Source organism: Cuculus canorus, chromosome 1 (assembly GCF_017976375.1).
Source record: "Cuculus canorus isolate bCucCan1 chromosome 1, bCucCan1.pri, whole genome shotgun sequence".
NCBI lineage: Eukaryota > Metazoa > Chordata > Aves > Cuculiformes > Cuculidae > Cuculus > Cuculus canorus.
In genome coordinates, this window is record NC_071401.1 from 66,872,735 (window position 1) to 66,895,921 (window position 23,187).

Sequence of the window (23,187 nt, forward strand, 5' to 3'; positions counted from 1 at the left end):
AATAACGTGTGGTCTCTGAGTCCACACATTAACGTTTTACTCAGGTCACATGGAAAGGCTCAGTAATGGTATATGACCACAAGCATCTGTGACATATTTTGGTTGGTGTTGAAAAAATTAACTACGTGCCCAGTTTATTGTAGTTATATATAGTGAGGAGTCAAAGGCTCCCACCTTGTGAGCCAATCTGAACTGTCTCAGCCCTGAAAAAAACACCCCCATATTAGCAATTGAAGTCAAAGTAACTGCATCCAAGCACAGACACACGAGGAGAGGAACAACCAGTCCCAAGTGCTCTGTTGGCTTGACATCACCTGGAACTTTGGCTGACCAGAGAAAATAGCATGAAATTAAAGAGAGGGCTGTTCCATGAAGGTAGATGTGCCACTGGTGTAACAGGGCTTTCTCCTTTCTCATAGAAGGCAGTACAATTTATGGGGTCTGGAGGGCAGGTAATGTGTTCTGGCCACTCTGAGTAGCAGGGTGTAAGAGAATGGGAGATGGGGGAGTTGTACTTCTCCCAAAATAGAAGCTTATTTATTTCATGATACAGTGACATTATGGTCCAATATACCAATGTCAGCAAGCCACTTGTCTTTAAATCCTTTTTTTCCCTTCTCTGGTGTTTCTTTCAATGATTGAGCAAAACGCTTTCTTTTGAAGGGAAAAATTTAGTGTCCAGAAACCCAGAGGCTCAGACAGCTGAAGAGAGAGCCTGTAAGGCTGCCACGTCTTGGGTTATGAGATACTGTTCTGTGCCACACCAAAACATCAAGACCTCACATCTCCACTCAGGTGTCCACTTGTTCACCAGGCCAATTGCTCTGTTTGTTTTTCCCCCCCATGTAGGAAGTTGGGTCCCACTGTGTACTCCTTCCCATTCTCCTCTGCCCTGACACAGCAGAGGAAATGAAGAGGTGTGAGAAGATGCACTGGAGTTTTCTTTCTTCCCTTCCCGAGGAAGATATCTTGGGAAGAGAGAAAGCGGGAGATGGATAAATAGGGATAGCATGCACTCAGAGAGGATTCCTACCCCTCCTGAATTCATCTGCAAGAGTCCTGCACGTAGCCCATCATTTGAGAGCCATACCAGCTCCAGGTGAGGCTTCATGACCTCCATAGAAAGCTGTGTAGATTTGCAACACTGACAAAGGTACACAGTCTTTGCTCCTTGTCTCCAGTGACCTGACATTCCCTACAGAGACTTCACCACAGAGACAGGAAGTTCCTGGGAGCCTCACTGGGGCAATGTTGCTCCGTCATGGTTCCCAGGGCATGACCAAGAGTGAACACCAGAGGAGCAGCCATTAAACGGTACAACATTCAAGCAGAAAGCAACATTCACGAGACTTGGTAAAACAGGACAGAGTAGCATTTAAGGTACTCCTCCTCTTCTCTGCATAACACAGGCACTTGGGTCATATCAAGAGCTAACTCATCTCTTACAATGCAGTTTTGTTTAGAGACTGGATCACTCCCTCCAGGAGGAAAGCCAAGTCTTATTAAAGTCTGTTTACCAGAGGCAACTGGAATCTCTCAGTGCACTTCAAAGCAGATTAGTACCTTGGATATATCTACAAAAACATATCCAGTAATTGTGTTCAGTATTTAATTCTTCTGATCTTCCCACCCTTGAAAGCTTGAAAGGGCTGTAACATATGGGCACTGGACACATAACTGAGGAAATAATAACAACACATAATTAAACTTAGATGGCATTTTTTATCTTCAGCTGTCCAATCCTTTTTCAAATGAAATAAAGAGCACAAAGCCAGAGGATGTGATGTAGCCTTACAAGAAGGCCCCTGCTGTCACACACACCAAATCCCTTTCACGGCTGTACCCAGCTCCAGGTTAAAAGTCGTTTCTTTTACTAGCCATTACTCCTGCTGAGAAGCTCTCTCGAGACCTCACTGTTGCAATGATTAGCAGCAAACTTAATTTTGGTTGTGCATTTTTCATATGAGTCTCCTTCATTAGTGGCAATAATTATATACCCTTGCCTTTTTACTCTCCCACTGGATGTGTTTAGTGGCAGTTACCATTCCCTGTCTTTCCCTTTCCAGGCAGAAAATAAGCTCATATTGCCTACTGCCACCAGTCCTTCATTCCCCAAATGTCCTTGCAGCATGTCACAGCTCTCCCCATAGGAAGCCACCCTATTCTACTCATCCTTATGTTCTCCCATACAATCCATATTTCCTAAATGGCACCACATCTGTGTGTTAATAATAATTTTTTTAAAAGCTTATATATTCTTTCCTAGTAAAGAATACAGCTGTGCTACTCTCAGGCAGTGATGTGAATCACTGATTTTTGTGTGCTGTGCATCCTCCAGCATTTTTGCTAGCTGAGACTCCTCAAGTAAACTACCCATCAGCTGTGATCAAAGGCAGGGCATCTGTTTCTCCCCCAAGCCAATAGCTCTCCTATAATCACAAGAAGGAGTCTCCAGCATCCACAGTCTGACCAGCATGTGATGACGAAAGCTGAGAAACCACTGTGGTTTGCCTGCTGCCTCCTCTGAAGGTTCTTAAATTGGCTGAAGACCAGCTATGTGAAGTCCCAGTCAAAAGGAAAAGTGGTAGCAATATATTGACCGTACATGTAACAGTGCTCTTTAATGATTTAGTTCAGCTGTGTCTCCAGCTTGAAATCCACAAGTCACTTGAGAGTATTTTCTTTTGCAAGTAAACAAGCATAGTATCAACTATTTCCAGTCATAGTCTGACCTCCGTATCACTCATGACGAAGCACATTTGGGTGCCAAAGCAAGCAAACAGAATGATTCATTTATCCCACAGCTTAACAGATGGATGAATCCTTCATAACCAAGGCAAAACAGGACCTCTAATGCTTTAAACAAAAAAAGTACCATTCAAGCCCCCGAGACAGAAACACCAGGAATGCCTCAGTGTATATAAAGAAGTGCAGAGTCATATTCCTATGAAATTTAAGTACATGGAAGTGAAGTTCCTGTGGCACTACTCAACAGATGACAAATCAGTAAAATCAGTGAGAAAGAGAGGAGCCTCACTTTTTGTCAGGACTGAGAGATCAACTTTTTCAACACGTTACAAAGGACTTTGCTGTTTACACCTGAAGTTGTCATCAGGTTCTCTGACAGTTTAGATTAGTGTAAAACCCTAAAATTGGTAGGAGGTACACACAGCTATGAGACCAAACTACACTTTGTCATTAGAGATTCAGTAATGGATTAATTTCCTAAGTTCCAACAAGGGAGCTTATATCTATGTGAGTTTTTAAAAGTTTTCCTGATATTATTAGGTGCCTGGCTCTCCCTGGAGGAACTTCAGGAAGATAAAAATATGTCCTTCTTGAAAACTGATTTATGCTGTATTTCATCTGCTTTATTGAGCTCTTTACATCATGAATACTAGGTAAAGAATAGGCTGCGATATATTTCCAGTACAATGAACTAAAGATATTTATTTTCATATGTATATATAGGTTTTCTGATTGACAGCCTGTGTTTGTCCACTGGCAGCAGGTTGGTCTTATAATATACCATTTATACATAGTAATATTTTGTCTGGTCTGCACTGCTAGAAGCCAGCAGGCATTGGCTGCAGTGGGAGCTGAGCTGGCTGAGTGCTGTTGCAGGGCCGGCAGCCCCATGCTTGCACTGAGAGCCCCCAGCTCACCTGCAGTCACACAGCAAACTTCCTTCTGGTTCCATAGAGGCTCTGTGTACTTCAGTCATGCACACACACTGCAGCTCTTTCTTTTCTTCCTGTAATAGCTCTGGCATTTCATGACCATATGCTCCATGAGCCACAAACATTTTTCCAAGGCATTGACCAGATATTTTCAGCCTGTCTCTTATGTTGGAGACCCCAATACATGTATTTATGCCTGCCTCCCAGCCTCTTACAGTATTTTCATTTAGTCTAAGCTTGTACCCTAAGCTCTGCACAGGGAGCTACCAGCATTAAAGTAATGTCCCAAGGCAGCTCAGAAGCCTCAACTACGTGAAAGGGTGTCTCCAAGCTTAAGTTTGTTTCTTTCTATAACCTCTCTGATGACCTGAAATCCAGCGGTCCACAACCAATCTTTTCTGTAATGAAGGGTGGATTCACCTCACTTTGCCTTAAGCTGGTGGAAAAAGACAGGCATCTCCAGAGGGTAATTCATACAATGTATTTTAGGCACCAGAGGTAACTTCTGCGCTGAGTGGAGAGGAAACATCAATAGCTGGCTTGGACCAGCTCTATTCCTTTTGTCTGGTTAAAGGCTGGGTGAGAGGCACTCCACCCTAGGCTCTCTATAGCAGCTTCAAGGTTATGAAAGGACAGGGAGTGCTCAGCTCCAAAACACAAGATCTATTCCTTACTTTGGTTTGCTCTCCTGGGTTTTTCCTTTGCAGATTCAAGTCAGAATAATCATCAAATACTTTAATCAGCTATCTTCAAGTTTAAAGCGTTATTCCTGGCAGTGGTATTTCACATGTTTCATATCCTCCTGTATGCATGCCTTCTTCCCTCACTAGCTACTAGAATAAAAAAAAAAATAACCTTTGTATCTTGATCTGCCAACATCAGCTTTGGGCACAAATCCAATTCTTATTTCTGCTTGCTCCCACATTTCTTCAAGGGTTTTGCTTGGGAACTAGCAGATCTAGTTATTTGGTGCTCTCCAAGTGACAGGTTTACTTTGTCCTAAGTGCTACTCTGGTCCAATATTAGTCATGCTAAAAATGGATAGCTAACATGAGGATCACATATGCTGAGTAAAACAAGAAAGTAATTGTTGACTGAACTCAAGTTTCTTGAAAAAAAATATTTCCACAGGAGTGCCTGCTGACCTGGATGCTAAATTGTGCCAAGACTGTGGGAAACCAGTTCCTTCCCCTTTGTAGATGTTCCTTCGAATTTGCTGCAGATAGATTAGCTCTCTGGCAAATGCTATCAACCCACACAGTCCCAGGAACAAGGTGGCCTTCTCCTCCTTACATCATTTATTTTTCTGAAGAGAAACATTTCAGCTGAAAAAAAAGAAGACCAAAAAATTGCCTTTGGGAAGCTGCTCGAGACAGATCTTTCTGCATGGAGAGCACACAATAAATTCACATCTGACAGTAACTGTTTTAACCTACATTTCTGGAAGTTCCCCCCACAGAAGTCAGTGGAAGGACCCAGTACTTCAACAGTTGGTAGCCAGAGAGAGAAAGATCACCTAATATCACCTGCCCAGAGTGAGTCCAAACACTCAGTGGACTGCAGAGCAAGGACAGCCACGAATGTGGTGGCAGAAAGGAGAGGAGCTTGGCCTGTCAGGGTCTGGTCTCCTCAAGCGTGACAAGTCACAGGAGCAGGGTGGGAGCAGAAGTGACTGAAGGACAAAGTTCATCCCACAACCCCGCGGAGCAGGGATCACTGCAGCCCTAGGGGACCAGCCTCTCTGTAGCAGAGCACTGGAAAAACCACATCTCTCCATGAAAGAACTGCCAGCCCCAAAAAGCCATCTCACATCTTCCTTCCCACCCGACTCACACACTAGCACTTTGTCTCGGTTTTTACTTTTTTTTTTCCATTTTTCACATAACATTTGCAAAAACAATAAAGACTGTGTTAACCTTGTTTATAAAATTACAAATCAATGCAAAACATTTACATTATGTAGGTCTTCTGAACAGTTGCACCTGTAAAACATTTACATTATGTAGTTCACTTGAACAGGTCTACCTGTCATGAAAGCCTTCAGAACATTACTATGCTAGTAGTCAGAGAAACAAATATCACTTCATAAAAGGTAAACCTTTGTTTCTTTACATTCCTCCTTGTAAGGCCTAATTTTAATTTCACATTCACATTTCTTTCTCCTTCTCTAGTTTGGAGGAGGATCTGAGGTATTTAACTTCCTTATGGCACCAATACTCCACATACCAAAAGTTCTACTTCTTTCCCACTGCTTAGTGAAATCCAAGCCTGCTCCTACAGTCAGATGTGTAATCACACACAGTTGGATGGGAAGAGCAAATCACATTTTGAAAGGTTACACTTACTAGTAAATCTAATTTGTTCTCTAACTACAGACAAGCAATTGCTTGATAAAACTGAGCATTCCTGAAGTACTTAAAACTTTTCTCATGTTTCTTCCAGACGTCGTCAGTTTGCTTCTAGTTTCCTTGCTTCAAAGAATGGACATTCAAGTGGATTGACTTTTTTCCATGCTTTCAGCCACCTTTTTCCCATCTGCCCATAAAATACATGTATTCTTTACCATCATCTTTAACGTTCTGCACTTGAAAACTCCAAGTCCTTGTGGCCTTCTTTGGTTGCCATTGACTCAAACTGTGTCAGAAATCTAATCTCTGTGCCTATATCTTCATAGCAAACATTTAGAATATTTGAAAGGAGACTTTGGCTTAAATCTCATAAGAAGTGAAGATACTTGCCAATAGATGGAAGGGTTTCTTAATTTAAGTACATCCTAGTCTTTAAAATCCTTCCAGATACTGATTTGGCTAAACTCAGAATGAACTATAAGTGATGATGGAAATTAGATCATGGTCTCTCCCAGGTGGATACGAGTCATCCATTTTTCTAGTTTGTGGGACCACATTCATTTCTCACATTCTTAATGTACAACATGTTTCTTTGGAGTCAACATTTTTCGTGATCTATTTTTTCCTACAGAGTTTGAAAAAACTTTGGGCTGATTTAGCCAAACAAAAACTTTATCTTCAGTGTTTGTGAGAGGTATCAGTTATGAGTCTGTAACAACCTAGACCTTAAGGTTGAATCTCTTCTCCTCTCATAGAGATGAAGATAAAATCATTATATGTGATCGAACTATTTCTCGGCTATCACAAGTTTTATGTCTTGGAAAAGTAAGTAACCAAGTCATTCTATTCATTCTGATCCTCAAGGTACAACAGAGTCAATGATTTATTATTGCTCCCTTCTGGTTTATGTCAAGATTGGAATCCAGTTAGATTAACCTAATGGGATTCATTTTGCATCATGAGTAAGCAATTTACATACTTCAGTTTAAAGGACACAAGGTTCCTGAAGCTGCACCAGCTTTAGACTGCTGGAGACCCATTGTCTATGGGAAGCTATGCCAGACTTTTATACTGATATCAGAGAGGAGAATCAGGCCAGTCACGAAAGAGTTAGAGGCACAGAAAGGCAAGACTGTACATTATTACTGGTAATCTGTCAAATAACCTTCAGGAATAAAACTTTGATTAGTCAAATGACTCTCAAAACACTAAAACATGCTTCCAAATCCTGTTTTTGGCAAGGATAACAACATATGACAACCGCCTGTGAGATACTGGTAGAGAAAAAGAACTGAATTCCCCAGTGTACAACAATCTGTTTCACTGATATTTTTATATCTGGGAGAGGGATATTATGAGACCATCCATTTAAGCAAAGAGTAATTCAAATGGTGAAAAAAATTAGATTTTCTGTGGAAAAGTTCATAGAGATACAGTTGCCATGACAATTGTATTTGGCTCTGGAAAAGGAAAAAAAAATGGCTGTTTTCAGACTGAAGTAAAAAAAATTGAATGCTTGAGAAAACTGCATTTTCAATCTGGTGTGAAACAGTCCTTCTGTAGCAAGCTTTCTTAGCTTGTGTTTTGCAGTTTTAGGGTTTTTCTTTCCCTTTTTTTTTCAACAATGAGACTGTTAGAATTACAAAGGGTGAGAGTGCCTCAGTTTTCCTACCCTTCCAGTATCCAGGGCACATTCCTGGTATTGTATGTTCCAAAATGCTAAAGATTGGACCCTAGCTGCAAAATAATAGAAGCAGGTTTCCTGCATCTGTGCAGCATAAAAATGCAAACTTACATTTATAATTCAATCAGATTGTAGAAGACTTGGAGAAGAGGAAAAGAGCTGTTATATCAGTCCGCTGGGAAAACAGTTTGGTCTGAAATGTCTCTCTGTGCCTCATATCAAAGATAACCAGGGTGATTTTTTGGAGGTCGAAGAATGATTTTAAACCCTTGCTATTACACGTATCCTTTATCAGCTCTCCGCATCCAGCACTTGTGTATGCATATTCCCCCCAAGATCACGCAGGCCAATGCGACAGGAATCATTGCAATGTACCAGGACAAGTCAGCAGCTGGAAAAGTAAAGAAATATTTTCAAAAAACCCTCCCAGGAACATAGTTCTCTAAGACGGAAGAGGAGAAATCACAATAAAAAGGATGTCTGCAAGTTAACCTTCCAGCAGGGTTGATCACCTGTGAAAGGAAGAGGCCTATTGATTGAACACTCTGGGAAATGGATTTGTGAAGATGGGAAGAATAATTAGAAGATTAAAGTTCAGTCCTTTTGCATACCCATTATTATTCCCAACCTTAGATGTTTTCTATCTTAATTTGGTGGAAGCAGAGACGCTCCAAGCAGGAAATAAGAGCACCATGCAGAGAAGGAGTACATAAGAGTTAGTCCAACCTCAAACTATGTGAAGAATTTTCTCATACAGAACAGTTTATAAATTACTACTGATCAAGTTAAAACTGTGAGCTTTTTCCTAGAATCAGTTAATTTCAAAGACTACTGCCCATCCAGACCATTTGGATTATTCAAGCCCATAGGGGTTCACGGACTGCCTCCTGTGTAGTAATACTTGTGTAGCTAATGGAAGACAAGGGCAGCACACCATCTAGCTGGGTACAAATCCCTCATCATAGAATGCTGGAGTGAGTCACGAGTTATAACTCATAACGAAGACTGTAAATGTTCATGTGCTTTTCTAAGACAGTGTGAGCAAGCTTTGGTGATTCATCTAAGTCATGCAAAGAAACAATTAACATTGCTTCATATTGTTTTTACAGCTGGTTCTTGGCCAATGGTCTATTACACTGCAACTTTAATTGCACTGAGCATAGGGCTTCTCTTCCCATCACTAGAAGCCAAACTAACAACATCCATCATAATTTACTCTTCTTGTTATTTTGGCACAAGTCTGTGTATGAGAAGGAATACTCTGATCTTTATTATGCTATTGTCTTCTTTTTTCCTACTTGATGAGGAACTGGAGGAGATGTGGCCCTGCAGCACCCAATGGGAGTTTGCCAGTAGTCTCCATGGAGCCATCCTTTCACAAAGTCTATCTAAATTTGAGCCCTATTCAGTGAACAAATTTACCAACATAGATCCTTACCCCTGCAGAAAATGTCAATGAACAGCCCACAAAAAGGTATATTTTGTGAACATGCTGTTCCAAAGTCTACAGGTGAAAGAGGCAACCAGTTTTTCATAGAATCATAGAATAATTTGGGTTGGAAGGGACCTAAGTTTCCTCAGTCAATAATTCATCCTGATACTATCTCTGTCAGTATAAAAGCCTTGGATGATAATTTATCATTGGAATAATTATCCCAAATAAGCAAACTGGTTACCTTTCTGCTTGACCCTTGTTGGCAGTACTTGGTAGCCATATGTGTTCCGGGCCAGACATGTAAAGTCTGTGTAAAAATCCACTTCTTCGACAGAATCAAAAATCAGTGGCACTTCAATGAAGTTCTCACCATTTTCTACAATTTCTCTGGAAGAAAAAGAAAACTTTCATGTTAAATCCTTTCATTACCTGGCTTTTCTCCATTTGATGTGTTCATTCTAATAGCACACTGAAAAAAAATGCATTGGATAGTTGCTCATTTCTGAACTAGCCCATTGGCACTAGAGGATGCCTGTGTCTTCCAGACCAGTTGTGCCAATTGTTTGAGTCTCAGCAGGCAGTACTTATCCTGCACTTGTTGAATCTTCCAGGAAAAAATGAAGATCTGGATTTCTTTTGAAAAAAATAAAGAAAAGATGGGGAAGAAAAGCAAGCAGAATTCTGTATATCTTTGAACTATCTACACAGCATCGTGGAAGGACCTAATTCCGTCTCTCTGACCACCTATTCATTTCTGAGATGATTAATTCTTACTATCAGCTGGAAAAGGAAATATGGACAATGTAGGCCTGAAAATGCTCACTCAAGAAACTAATCCACCATTCCTATCTATTACACACCCAAAGCGAAAAGCTCAATACAAGAAACTGTCTAGGATGTTTCCAGCTTTTTTCAACCTCATTGCTTCATCAGTCCGACTATTTAGAAGTGCTTTTCTAGCTACACACCGTAGGCTCCATGTGACACCTACCAGGCATGGTCCCTGTCCTCATTCAATTATACAATAATATATAAAAGCAATAATTACAGTAGTAGTAATAATAAAAATAATTTTTAAAGTCCAAGTAAGAAAGCACATGCATTGCTCTACTCTAAAGTTTGCAGAGACTAGCTGTTCAACAGTACATTTTATGGCTCTTGACCACACTTTTAATGCATTGTCACCTATCTGTGTAATCAACATTAAAAATTATTGGTTACCATGTTACCTGTGGGTGCAGCTGGACAATAAAATAAACACAGCCAGGTTATTATCTAGCACTGATGGCCATAGATGGCCCAAACCAGTTAACCTTAACTGTTAAACACTCTTGTCCCACAAAATAGGGATGCCACATTCACAAGCTCTGTTTGGAATGGTCCTTTGCCCCATGCTAAACCCTAATTGATAGACAGGAGCTCTTTGGGAAGGTGCCAGTCAGTGAGCAAACAGTTTAACCATTAACAGCAGAAACAATGGCATCCCAGAGCCCGCAAGACTTCCCAGCTCTGTTGACCAGTACAGACCCAGCAACTATTATAAAGGTGATGGTGATGATCATAGAATCATAGAAAGATTTCGGTTGGAAGGGACCTTTAAAGATCATCCAGTCCAACCGACGAATGATCTTCATGGACTCTCTCAGCTTCAGCAAATGAGAGCTAACCACGCCAACCTGGACCTCAGTGAAGAGATTTCAAAGCACTAGAAGCATGCCTGCATGCAGGAAATTAATGCTGCTTGGGTGACATGTCACAGGTACAGAAAGCTGATCATTTCCCTCATTTCCTATTGGGAAAAGCCTTGAGGCATGCAGTTATGAGGCAGCTGAGAGAAGGCTCCACAAGATGGGGAGAGACAATGGTGTAGGACAAAAGGACGTGGGACATCCTGTTTCTCCCTCCCATCAGCATCCCCCCAGTGCTTCCTCATGCCAGCTCTAGCACTCACTGGATGGGTGTCTCAGTGAGTCAGTTTTACTCACTAATGTGGAAAAGAACAAGACTAAGGGGAAAAACAATGATATTTAGGAGAAAAAAATATAAAACACTGGATAGTTTTCTGTTGTCTTAGTGTTGTCAGAGAACCTCATGATTGCCAGAGAGAAGATGCTTCTGTTTTGCTGGCACAGGGCAAGAAGAGAGATCAGAGAAGCACTGGGAAGGATCAAGTCCCACTGCTTCCCGCTGCTTCCCACTGCAGTCAGCTCTTACATGAGCTCAGCTGCCCAAACAAGTGTTCTTAAAGTTTAAGCCTCGAAGTTGGCTAATTTGCAATATACCTTAAATAAAAAACAGAGACAAAGAATTGATTTAACACTGTCTAGACTGGATTTAGGATTTTATTTTTTGCTTGCCTGCCTGTTTCTTTCTCAGCTCTCACCTTCAGATCTGTCTGTATTCCATTTCATTATCTGGCATTCAACTGCACCCTGTAATACTGAAGTTTAAAAGAACAAGCACAGTGAAACACTTTCAGACTGACTTACTGTCGTTCTCCCTCTGTAACTCTGCTTTGCTTGTAAACCACGCTGACGGTGGTGTCATTTGCTAGCCATTCCACATCAGTATGGACATGGCTGCTCAGTCCAACAAACACTTTGCATGGGAGAGTCATCTTTGAGCCTGTTGGTAAAATGAAGATTAAAAAAATTCAGATATATATGAAGAACTAATCTTTCTCTTGGTGAAAACCAACATCTCCAGTGGGAGATCAAGTTCCTACATATGTCACGCATCAATGAACTTCAAAACTGAAGTTAAGCCACGGATTGTTTTTGATCTACTCCTTGGCAGCAAGACCCCTCAGTTTGGCAGTCCTTCCTTCTCCTAACCAAATTGCTTTCCAGTTGCAACAATTAGCAACTCTTGCACTAGACACATTCCTCAAGAGCAGATGCCTGTTCTTGTGGCCTTGTTCCTTCCCACCTACTACAGCCCAGAAGGCATGGTGTGATTTATTGCTCTGGAGCAACTACACTAACCAGCAGGGTAGATTCATTCAGAGATGCTGTGGGCAAGAGCATTCAGCTCAAGATGGAACCTCCAGAGACAGTATGATTCCACAAAAATTCAGAATTTTTGCTATAATTATTTTAACTCAGAGCTAAGGACAAAGGCCCTTCAAACTAGTCTATATTATATGGAAAACACAGGACTTGAAAATGCATACAATTTTATTATTATATATGTGCAGATGGTGACAAAAGGGATACAAAATACCCCACAGAGCTAGATAGGGAAAGAAAATTAGTGGTAGTAGTAAAAGTAGTAGTCCTACTTTGATAGTGAGAAAAGTGGCAGTAAAAACTAAGACATCATAGGACGCAGCTGTATGTCCAGTACCCAAATTCAAAAGCTTAGTGTAAAATGTACTTTCTGAGAAAAGGAAATGCAACAGAAATTTGTTGTCATAATATAATTGCCAAAGAAAAAATGATATCCTATCAAGGTACTTCCTAACTAACAATGACTGTCTAGTTCAAACAGTAAAAAGCAATGAAAAATATCTCCTCCCAAAACAGCTAGACGGCTTATTCAAAGCCACCAGATAACCTAGACAAATCTGAGGAGATATTGAAAAAAAGAGAGTTCTTAGTGAAAGGGCAGCTCTGGACAACTGACCTAATCATGCAAACATGCTTTTATTGCTTTGTTGGTGTCTAATACATACAGCAGTTCTGCAGCTTTTCCTACATGGCAGACAGCATCTGGTTGTAGACAATCAGAAGCAAAAACTGCTCCAACATCTACCCTCAGCTAATCTAATTGAGATCAAAAGAACTACGACAATTTATACCAACAAATTACATCATAGAATCTAAGAATCATTAAGGTTGGAGAAGACCTCTAAGATCATCCAGTCCAACCGTCAGCCCCATACCACCCTGCTCTAATTTTTCTTGATTAGATGCTTCCAGAAATAAATGTTGGGTCTTACCAAGAGCAGCTGATGTTGTCTTTTGTGTTGGATACACAATTATTGGGGTAAATCTCTTTTCTTGTTCTGCAGAGAGAAAAAGAACAGAGTCGGTGCTAGTGCAACAGAAAATCTGGGCATTGCCCCAGAACTATAGATAGAAACATGCCACTTTGTTCAACATCTTTCGTCTCCCAGTAAAGCATCTGATTATTAAACCTACTGGCAAAGAGAGAAATTCCAATTTCGAGCCCAGACATGAGTGCTTCTGGAGACAAATAGGATCGAGCTCATGTCTCCATCCTGAAAGCTGCACCGTGAGCAATTTGTGGCAGATCAGTGAATGTCCTTTGGAAGGAACATTAGGCACCAAGCACAGTCCTTTTTACGAGTGTTGCATGCCGAGATCTTTGCACACTGCGTGCTGAGACTGTTGCACACTGCGTGCTGAGACTCTTGCACACTGGATGCTGAGATCCTTGCACACTGCGTGCTGAGACTCTTGCACACTGTGTGCTGAGATCCTTGCACACTGGATGCTGAGATCCTTGCACACTGCGTGCTGAGATCCTTGCACACTGGATGCTGAGATCCTTGCACACTGCGTGCTGAGACTCTTGCACACTGTGTGCTGAGATCCTTGCACACTGCGTGCTCAGATTCTTGCACACTGCATGCTGAGACCCTCGCACACTGTATGCTGAGATTCTCACACACTGGATGCTGAGACTCTTGCACACTGGATGCTGAGATCCTTGCATGCCCACCTCATACTCGTAAAAAAACAGAACAGTCACAAGCTCCTGCACTTGGGGCACAACAACCCTATGCAGCGCTACAGACTGGGGGAAGAATGGCTGGAGAGCTGCACGGAAGAGAAGGACCTGGGGGTGCTGGTTGACAGCCGACTGAACATGAGCCAGCAGTGTGTCCAGGTGGCCAAGAAGGCCAACGACATCTTGGCTTGTATCAGAAATGGGGTCACCAGCAGGTCCAGGGAGGTTATTCTCCCTCTGTACTCAGCACTGGTGAGACCGCACCTTGAATACTGTGTTCAGTTCTGGACCCCTCACCACAAGAAGGATGTTGAGGCTCTGGAGCGTGTCCAGAGAAGAGCAACAAAGCTGGTGAGGGGGCTGGAGAGCAAGTCTTATGAGGAGCGGCTGAGAGAGCTGGGGTTGTTTAGCCTGGAGAAGAGGAGGCTGAGGGGAGACCTTATTACTCTCTACAACTACCTGAAAGGAGGTTGTGGAGAGGAGGGAGCTGGCCTCTTCTCCCAAGTGACAGGGGACAGGACAAGAGGGAATGGCCTGAAGCTCCGCCAGGGGAGGTTCAGGTTGGATATCAGAAAAAAATTCTTCACAGTAAGAGTCATTGGGCACTGGCAGAGGCTGCCCAGGGAGGTGGTCGAGTCGCCTTCCCTGGAGGTGTTTAAGGAACGGGTGGATGAAGTGCTTAGGGACATGGTTTAGGGAGTGTTAGGAATGGTTGGACTCGATGATCCAATGGGTCCTTTCCAACCTTGTGATTCTGTGATTCTGTGATTCTGTGACCGGCAACTCCGCGTTCAGCGCTCCAACGCCAGAGAGGCGTCTCAGCAATCGGTGCCGGGGGAAGCCGCGGCCGCAGCTGTCGGGGCGGTGGCGCTGCGCTGCCGCCCCCTGCTGGCCGCTCGGTGCATAGCGCCCCTCCGGGCACCCCCGAACCTGCGTACCCTATTGCGAAATAGCGGCTTTCGCCCGATCCTGACCGCGAACTAAGTGTTTTGTTTCCTGAGCCCTCTGAAGTCGCCTGCAGCGACGCCCCTCCTCCCCGTTCCTCCCCTCCGACATGAATTATTCGGTTTAACTACCGCTGGCTCTTGCAACATCGAGTTTCCGCCTCTTCTAAATGTGACGCAAGTGAGGCAGAGAGGTGACCCCGGCCCTGGTGCGGCGCTGTGGGAAACTCGTCGGTGCCAAAGCAACCACCCGGAGCACCCCGCTTCCCTTGGCACTGCTGAGAGGCCAAGTATGAGCCTCTCTCCTGAGTTTTAATAATGAAGAAATTATTTACTTAGTGGCATTTCATTCAATGACCCGGATGAAGGCATTGAGTGCACCCTTAGCAAGTTTGCAGATGACACTAAGCTGGGTGGAAGCGTGGATCTGCTGGAGGGTAGGGAGGCTCTGCAGAGGGATCTGAACAGGCTGTACCGCTGGGCTGAGACCAACGATGTGAGGTCTAACAAGGCCAAATGCCGGGTCCTGCACTTGGGGTACAATAACCCTGTACAGTGCTACAGACTGGGGGAAGAGTGGCTGGAAAGCTGCACGGAGGAGAAGGACCTGGGGGTGTTGGTTGACAGTCAACTGACCATGAGCCAGCAGTGTGCCCAGGTGGCCAAGAAGGCCAACGGCATCTTGGCTTGTATCAGAAACAGTGTGACCAGCAGGTCCAGGGAGGTTATTCTGCCCCTGTACTCAGCACTGGTGAGACCGCACCTTGAATACTGTGTTCAGTTCTGGGCCCCTCACTACAAGAAGGATGTTGAGGCTCTGGAGCGTGTCCAGAGAAGAGCAATGAAGCTGTTGAGGGGGCTGGAGAACAAGTCTTACGAGGAGCAGCTGAGGGAACTGGGGTGGTTTAGCCTGGAGAAGAGGAGGCTGAGGGGAGACCTTATTGCTCTTTACAACTACCTGAAAGGAGGTTGTAGAGAGGAGGGAGCTGGAACTCTTCTCCCAAGTGACAGGGGACAGGACAAGGGGGGAATGGCCTCAAGGTCTGCCAGGGGAGGTTCAGACTGGATATCAGAAAAAAAATTTTCGCAGAAAGGGTCATTGAGCACTGGCACAGGCTGCCCATGGAGGTGGTGGAGTCCCCATCCCTGGAGATATTTAAAAACCAGGTAGGTGAGGTGCTCAGGGACATGGTTTAGTGGCAGATAGGAATGGTTGGACTTGATGATCCAAGAAGTATTTTCTAACCTGGTTATTCTATGATTTTAAGGTGTTAGTATTTACCAACAGTCTCCAGATGAATTGTTCTGGTGATTTCATACGTTACATCTTCATATGGAAATGACATCTTGCAGGTGTAATAGCCAGAGTCTGTTGGTAGCACAGAAGTTATGATCAGAGAATTCGAACCTTTCAGAATTACGTATTTTTCATTGTTGTCTTCCAATGGCAGAGCATCCTGGAGAAAGGAGAGCAGCTGGTGTTATGGTTCAAGTAGATGTGTTTACATTCTGTGTGTCTTCCAGCCAAAATTACTTATCCTTGTTTCTCTTATAATAAAAGTCCGCTTTTCTCCAGGAAAGCTGAGCAGTTCCACTTTCCCACCAAAGGGCAAGTTCTTCAAACATGTATCCATCTCTAAAATGCTCTGAGGCACTGTATGAAGTGTGAAGAACTGCTGTTTTAATCTATCTATAATGTGTGTGTAGCTTTTCAATAAAGGGCACATTTTAAGATGGAACAGATATAATAGGCTCTTTCCTGAAGCCTCTTGATAGCAATCATCAAAGACATTCTTCTAAGACAAAACCATTTTAGTAATCATGAAGGTTTTCACACTATTACTTTCCATACATGATCTCATGAGAGTAATATTCTAAGGCATTCTTTGAAGACAAATACAAATAATACCACAGGTATTCACAAAACTATTACTTACCCTACATGATCTCATAAACTGATTGAATTCCTGCTCTGCTCACTAATGCTCTATTCACACTTGAGTTGAAGCCCTGCTAAAAGCAATGATGTTCCTTCTCCATGAAGGCAGCATAACTCTGACAGCGAATAGCAAGAACCGTATTGGGGGACGTGGACAACATTTTACTTGGATAAGGGGGCTATAGCCTGCTTTCAAAGGGCAACCTGAGCAGGAGTATTTTGCTAGTATGGTACCAAACACAACATAGGCACTGCTGCATGAAGCCAGCTTAGATATTTCATCCTATGGTAAGAATGATACAATCATAGTGGGAGTGTAAATGAAAGCTAAACCGAGGTATTATGAAAATATAAAAATCTTGGGCTGTCCAGTGAGAGATTATACAGCTGAGGATGATCAAATGAAGGATATTTGATGTTCAAGGCAAAGCCTGTCTCGCCTACTTGAAAAGCCATGGACTTGCAAGTTATCCAATAGAAAGCTACAAGCATTTTGTAATGAATCTAGTACTTCCAAATGCCATAATCCAACTGACTAATGAAAGCTATCCCATCTGAACAGCTCACGTGGGGAAAGCATCTTACTTTATGGCATTCACTAGAGGGGCCAAGAAAAGCAGCGCAGCACCAAAGAGAAGAGCCTGATGTGCAGTGACAAACCCAGGAGTCAGGGTATGTAGTGTATCCTTAAAAGCAGTTATATTGCCCATGAAATTACACATGTGGAGCACCTTCACCCTTTGCTGAATCAACCCCAGGGAACCTTCTTACAATATATGCACCTGCCCCAAAATTCTCATATATTATGCTGTGCCCATTACTTTAACAACATGGCATTCAGGAAAACCAGAAAGAGGAAACGTATGTGCCTTCACAAGCAGCATGGGATTAGAATTTCCACAATGAAGAGGTGAAAGTTCTACCTTGTACCACTTGAGCTCCGGGCTTGTCCTGTTTGGCGTAAAATCCCACAGGTCAGGGCAAACAATCTTTCCAGAGGTGAAAGTGAAGAGCACCTGGAAATAGGCAATCTCCTGAGCAGCTGTTTTCTCCACGACCGTGAGATGGATGGAGACCTCGGCACAGTAAGACGAGTTCCTGCAGACAGAGCAGGGAGAGGTGAGCACCCACCAGTGACTCGAGTCGACACTTTTGGTTTTCTCTTGGCTTCACTTCCTTCTTAGCTGCCTCTAAGAGGCCAAGCCTGAGATCACCCCAGGAGGGATCCTGGAAAATCACTGGTGGTATTTTTTTGGCAAAATCTAAACATGTTGCTGACACATGTCTGCCTTGGAGCTTCAGTCGTTTCTTTTCTTTTTTTGTACACCAAGTTTGCTGTGCACCCTTAGGCTATAGTATGCTTTTAATTTTGCAAGGAGGAGAATATGTTCTCCTAAGCAGTAGCAGGTATGTCATGAACCCTTCACCATTTCCTTGAAAGAGGTCTTGACAGTGAAACCCCTGATGATTAGGACCTAAGGATGAAATAAAAAACTTAACACGTTTTAAAAGCCATTTGCAGTTACTATTGCACAACCTGTAGGCATTTCTGTAAGTATGTATTATTTTGCATAGAAAAGAAGGTATTCCGGATTTGAAAGTTGTGCAATATTTTTTTTTTACTGACTCCAAGTGACAATCACTTCCAGTCCCAAGGAATACCCAGCTGGGGTAGAAAGGTGCTTAATCTATGTCTGTTACAATCTCTGAAAGCCTTCCTCAGAGATGCATCCAGCTTGCTTGACCCCTGCAAGGGGAAGTGAAGCTGAGGGATCCGAGCTGTGATTTCCTGGAGAGCAACTGAGGACTGTGACCAGACAGACTTGTGCTAGTGACAGGACGAGGGATAATGGTTTTATGATGAAAGAGGGGAGATTTAGATTAGACATTAGGAAGAAATTTTTTACAGTGAGGGTGGTTGAGGCACTGGAACAGGTTGTCCAGAGAAGTCGTGGAAGCTCCATCCTTGGACTTGTTCAAGGCCAGGTTGGATTGGATTTTGAGCAACCTGATGCAGTGAAAGATGTCCCTGCCTATGGCAGTGGGGGATAGAACTGGATGATCTTTAAAGTCCCTTCCAACCCAAACGATTTCTGTGAAATTGCTAGGGCACTGTGATGGGCTGTCACCTAAATCCAAAATACACGCTCAGCAGAAGCAAATATCTGTGATAATTTTCTTCTGCCCTCATTTTAGAGTGTTGAAAAAATTCTAGTGGTTTCCCTGTCAGATGATTTGCAAAGGCAATACAATTTGTACTCCATTAATCCTCTAATAATGTTAGTGATTAAGCTATGTACTCTGCTCTTGCATGTCTTTTTCAAACAGATTTCACAACCTTTTACTGCTGCTGTCAGTAACACTGCCAAAGTGTTACAAATCGAGGAACCGAGGCAGACTAATCTAGAAAGGGGATTAAAAATCACCCTTCTAGATCTCGGGCAACTGCTTTGTGCTCTAGGATAACGCTTGCAACCTTTTATTGTTTTGGCCTCGCTATCAGCCTTCTCTTCTGCCCCATCACTACAATCATTGCTGAGCATGTTTTATTACTTGAGTTCTGTCTCTCTGTCTCTTCTACTGCTGACATACATCACTGTGAGGCGTGCCTTATCAGCAAAGAAACTGCTCTCTACACAGGCAACTCCAGGTATGCAGAGATATGTTTTTCCACCATAGACGCCAGTTGCCAAGGGTGTACTGGGAGACTAACTGGAAGGAGCAGCTGGCAGGACACCTTCTGGAGTTCAGGCTTTAAAGGTGATAGGTGTTCTTTCTCTCCTCAGTTCCCCACAAATCCAGACACTGGAACCTCTTTTGAAACTGTACAGCAGGCTGTCAGATACTCAGAAAAAAGTGACCAAGTCACAGCCCACTGCAGTATCACAAGCCTGTTCCCAGCCTCTTAAATATACAATGGGTCTCACGACAGATCTTCCACCAAAACGAAGGCAATGAAAGTGCAGTTTAAAATATGAAGCAGATGAAAAGCAAACACCAGTGAGAAGGAAGAAGGAAGAAGAAAGCCACTCCAGAGCCTTGGTATATGCTTTGTAAGACAATCTGAAGTACAAACAAGGCTATTTGCTTTTCTGGAGCTGTAACATGATGGTTGTGTTCTGCAGCATGTTCCTGTTCCCCACAGCCCTGAGTAGCTCATAAATAAGCCAGAACAAATTTTCATGTGAGAACAAATTTTCATGTGAACAAATTTTCTTGTGAGATCATAGCCAGAGTGCCAATACTGTGTCACAATTTGTCCAGATTTCAGTATATGTAACTATAGGACACATACAATGCATTTAAGAGTTCAGACTTTCCATGTTTTTTCTCCAACAAAGTCATTGAAGAAATTATCTTATCCAGGCATGATCTGAACACAACTGTAGTTTAGAATCAGGTTAATGTATTTTAGACATAGTTATCTTGTTAGTACACTAGATTTTCTTCTAAATACCCACCTTCTGGTACAGATATATACTCCTGAGTCTTCTAGCATTGCTGGTAAAAACCAGAGAGCATCTCCTGCCGCCCAGATTCTTGGATCTTCATCTCTTCCTGATATCATAGCTTTTGAATCATTTTTATACCATGTGATATTAGAGGTCAAGGCAGAAATATCCAAATGTTTGTATCTGGGGAATGGGCATTTCAGAACCACAGGTTCTCCATGCATTTCATAGTAGTGTTTGTAAAACACGGTGTGATCTGGGCAGTTTTCTGTATAAATCAGAGATATTTTTACATTACTGTCAGCCAGGCACATTAAAAGAAGGGACAGGGAGACAAGAAAAGAAAAATATATGCCTTTACCTGTGCTTTTGACTTGCTGGAGTCTGAAAGCAGAGGCACCTGCTGTGGACATCACCAGGACAAAGAAGAACCCACACATTTCTTTGCGTAGGAAATTAAAAGAGGATGGAGGGAAAGTATCTTGAAATCTACAGGAAAGTTTATCACAAGACAGAAGATACAATGAAAATACTCAATGTTAATGTAAGAGTTAACTGCTTGTTTCCTCACTTCAGACCTGGTGAGCTTTGGTTCACAATTAGTAAGCAGAAAGGCTTCTTCCTTCCTAGTTTGTGGGGGCTGACTTGTGAAGCGAGAACATCTGGGTTGGCACAAACACCACTTCTGCCCCTTTCCTTTCACTCCAGGAGATGCAAACAACACACTGCTGTTCCCAGGGCTTATCGGTGCAATAGCTATAGGTGGAAAAATCTAGCTCTGCTTATTTTGCAATAAGATGTGACCAAGAGATGGGTCAAGTGTTTTGAATTAACTGTAGTGCAGATAGCTTGGGTGAACACAAGACCAAAGATGCAATAGAATTGACTTTAGCTACTTAAGCAGTCATTTCAGGTGTCTCCCAAGGCTGTGTGAACCTCATTAGATCCTGTGTCACTTTGACTTACCCACTGAGGCTGCCAAAGTAGTCTGCCTGGCATGGATAAGTCTGCAGGCAAACTTCCTGCTGTAACCAGAGCCAAGATTTCAAAGTCTCCTACAAATGTTTCTCGTGGGGCAAAAATCTTTTACTCCAATGGCATGCACCCCTAACTTGTTGGTCCACAAGTGAGTTTTCTGCATGGATACTATTACTATCTGTGCTAAAAAGAGATGAGGAAAACCCAGAACAACTTCCCTAAAAATTAGCCACAGTGATATTAAGGAAAAAAAACTATCCACTGCCAGTCTATTCATTAAAGCTCATGTATTCACCTGGCATGGGCAAGGCAGCTTCTGTGTACGTCACTGAATGCTTTCTGGTCTGCCATGAGGTTTCAGCTGCTGCTACACAGTTGACTGATTATGTGTTATCTCAGTGCATTGTGGGTAACAAAAGACATAAAACATGCTATATATTGGCACCAGTTTATGCTCTATGTAATGTATTTAAGTGCAATATAGTACACGTATGTACATGATACGTACTATTTCCATTTTATACATAGAAATGTAAATTGCATGCATTTAACATTGGCCCATCTATCGTTGTTCGATAGATGAATATTAAATGACCAGACAACTACTTCAAATTGTATCCAAAAGCAAAAATATATTTCTACCAATATAAGACAGTAATATTCATAGATACTCACCTTCAGGTATCTTCTGTTTATCCAATCATGCTTATATACCACATATTTATAATGTGGTTTTTAATCCTAATTCCCCCCTGTTCTAGTAGCTATACTTATCTGATGTCTGATAGTTTGACTATAGTAAACTCTTTCCAGCTTATTGTCACATCTACAACACCACAAACTCAACCTCTTTCTCAGTAATATCTTTTCACAACCATGAGTCGTCTCCCCTAGTGCAAGATCTGCAAGGGTTTCCAGGGCATTGGCATGAAGCTGTAGCCCCTCTCAGCTACACATGGACTTGGTTCTAGGGGCTTTTTCTGTGGCATTAAGAAGCCCCATGATTCACATGTAATACTCTGTAACAGAGGAGTTTCTCTCACCTTAGGTCTTTTGCCTGATGTGAAAATATTTGATTATGTTCGGAACTTTCCAGATTCTCTGGTTTAGTACCTAGCAATCTCCACAAACTCTACACTATTTGAGGGTTTAGGGGAGGTTTTCATTCCCAAATTTCCATCAGATTCACTTACCTGTGGTTCTGCAGTCTTTCAGCCATTAGCTTCTCATGAAACAATATAAGACGGAAAACCACTAGTGAGGACCTTATAAAGGGTTTAGCTCAACACACAGTGGAAATTTGTCTCTTGTTGCCCAATCAGATTTATGTCAGAATCAAACGGCACTTTAGACCCAACTTTCTTTCCTTCCGTAGAGGAGGAAGAGAGAAACAGAGACACAGAGAGAGAGAAAAAAAAGTATTTGGATTTCCCAAAAAAAAGGGGAAATGACTGCTAAACATATGACTAAATTTCCCTTTTTCTGACGAACGCTATTCTGCATATACTCATGTCTTCACATGACTATTCCACATTCTATCTCAAATCAAAAATTGTCATGGGTACAAAAGGTGTCCTGCAGCATAGTCAGCAGATAAATAATTGCAGTCTTCACATAATGTGGTTTAGAAAGTTCTTAATGGACAACATAAATCTTTTGTGACTTCTTAAATCACTTTTGAATCACAAACGAGCTGATTCCCCTTTCTTTCCATAACATCTATCTTAGCGTCACAGCTTACATTAAGACTCTTTTTGCAATGGAGTATAAAGAAATAACAAGATATAAGCAGAGTATGACATCCGGACTCATGAGCAGAAGGGGTAAGAGATGGGTCATGAATTGTCGTAATATTCACAGAATCATAAAATCACAGAACAGTTTGGATTGGAAGGGACTCATAAAGGTCACCTAATCCAACCCTCCCTGCAATGAGCAAGGACATCTTCAACTCAATCAGGTTGCTCAGAGCCTTGTCCAGTCTGACTTTGAATGTTTCCAGGGATGGGGCATCTACCACCTCTCTGGGCAA

The 23,187-nt window shown here is 42.4% G+C and overlaps 1 protein-coding gene across 3 annotated transcripts in view; it reads right to left on the bottom strand.

Annotated features, from left to right (window-relative positions):
* IL1R2 (interleukin 1 receptor type 2) overlaps nucleotides 1-22,486 on the bottom strand; it is a 30,160-nt gene extending 7,674 nt beyond the window's left edge. Inside the window, exons 1-9 of one of the 3 annotated variants that reach the window (XM_054082662.1) lie at nucleotides 22,349-22,486; nucleotides 20,539-20,666; nucleotides 20,187-20,445; nucleotides 17,649-17,823; nucleotides 16,069-16,243; nucleotides 13,088-13,153; nucleotides 11,637-11,772; nucleotides 9,389-9,534; nucleotides 1,384-8,103 (exon numbers count right to left, since the gene is read on the bottom strand). In XM_054082662.1, the coding sequence (XP_053938637.1) occupies nucleotides 7,988-8,103; nucleotides 9,389-9,534; nucleotides 11,637-11,772; nucleotides 13,088-13,153; nucleotides 16,069-16,243; nucleotides 17,649-17,823; nucleotides 20,187-20,445; nucleotides 20,539-20,666; nucleotides 22,349-22,374 (1,227 nt within the window). In that variant the 5' untranslated portion in view covers nucleotides 22,375-22,486 and the 3' untranslated portion in view covers nucleotides 1,384-7,987. Of the gene's footprint in view, nucleotides 1-1,383; nucleotides 8,104-9,388; nucleotides 9,535-11,636; nucleotides 11,773-13,087; nucleotides 13,154-16,068; nucleotides 16,244-17,648; nucleotides 17,824-20,186; nucleotides 20,446-20,538; nucleotides 20,667-22,348 lie in introns of those variants that run through there. The other 2 variants (XM_054082670.1, XM_054082675.1) reach the window with 2 other exon arrangements.
* Between the last annotated feature and the right edge of the window lie 701 nt (nucleotides 22,487-23,187).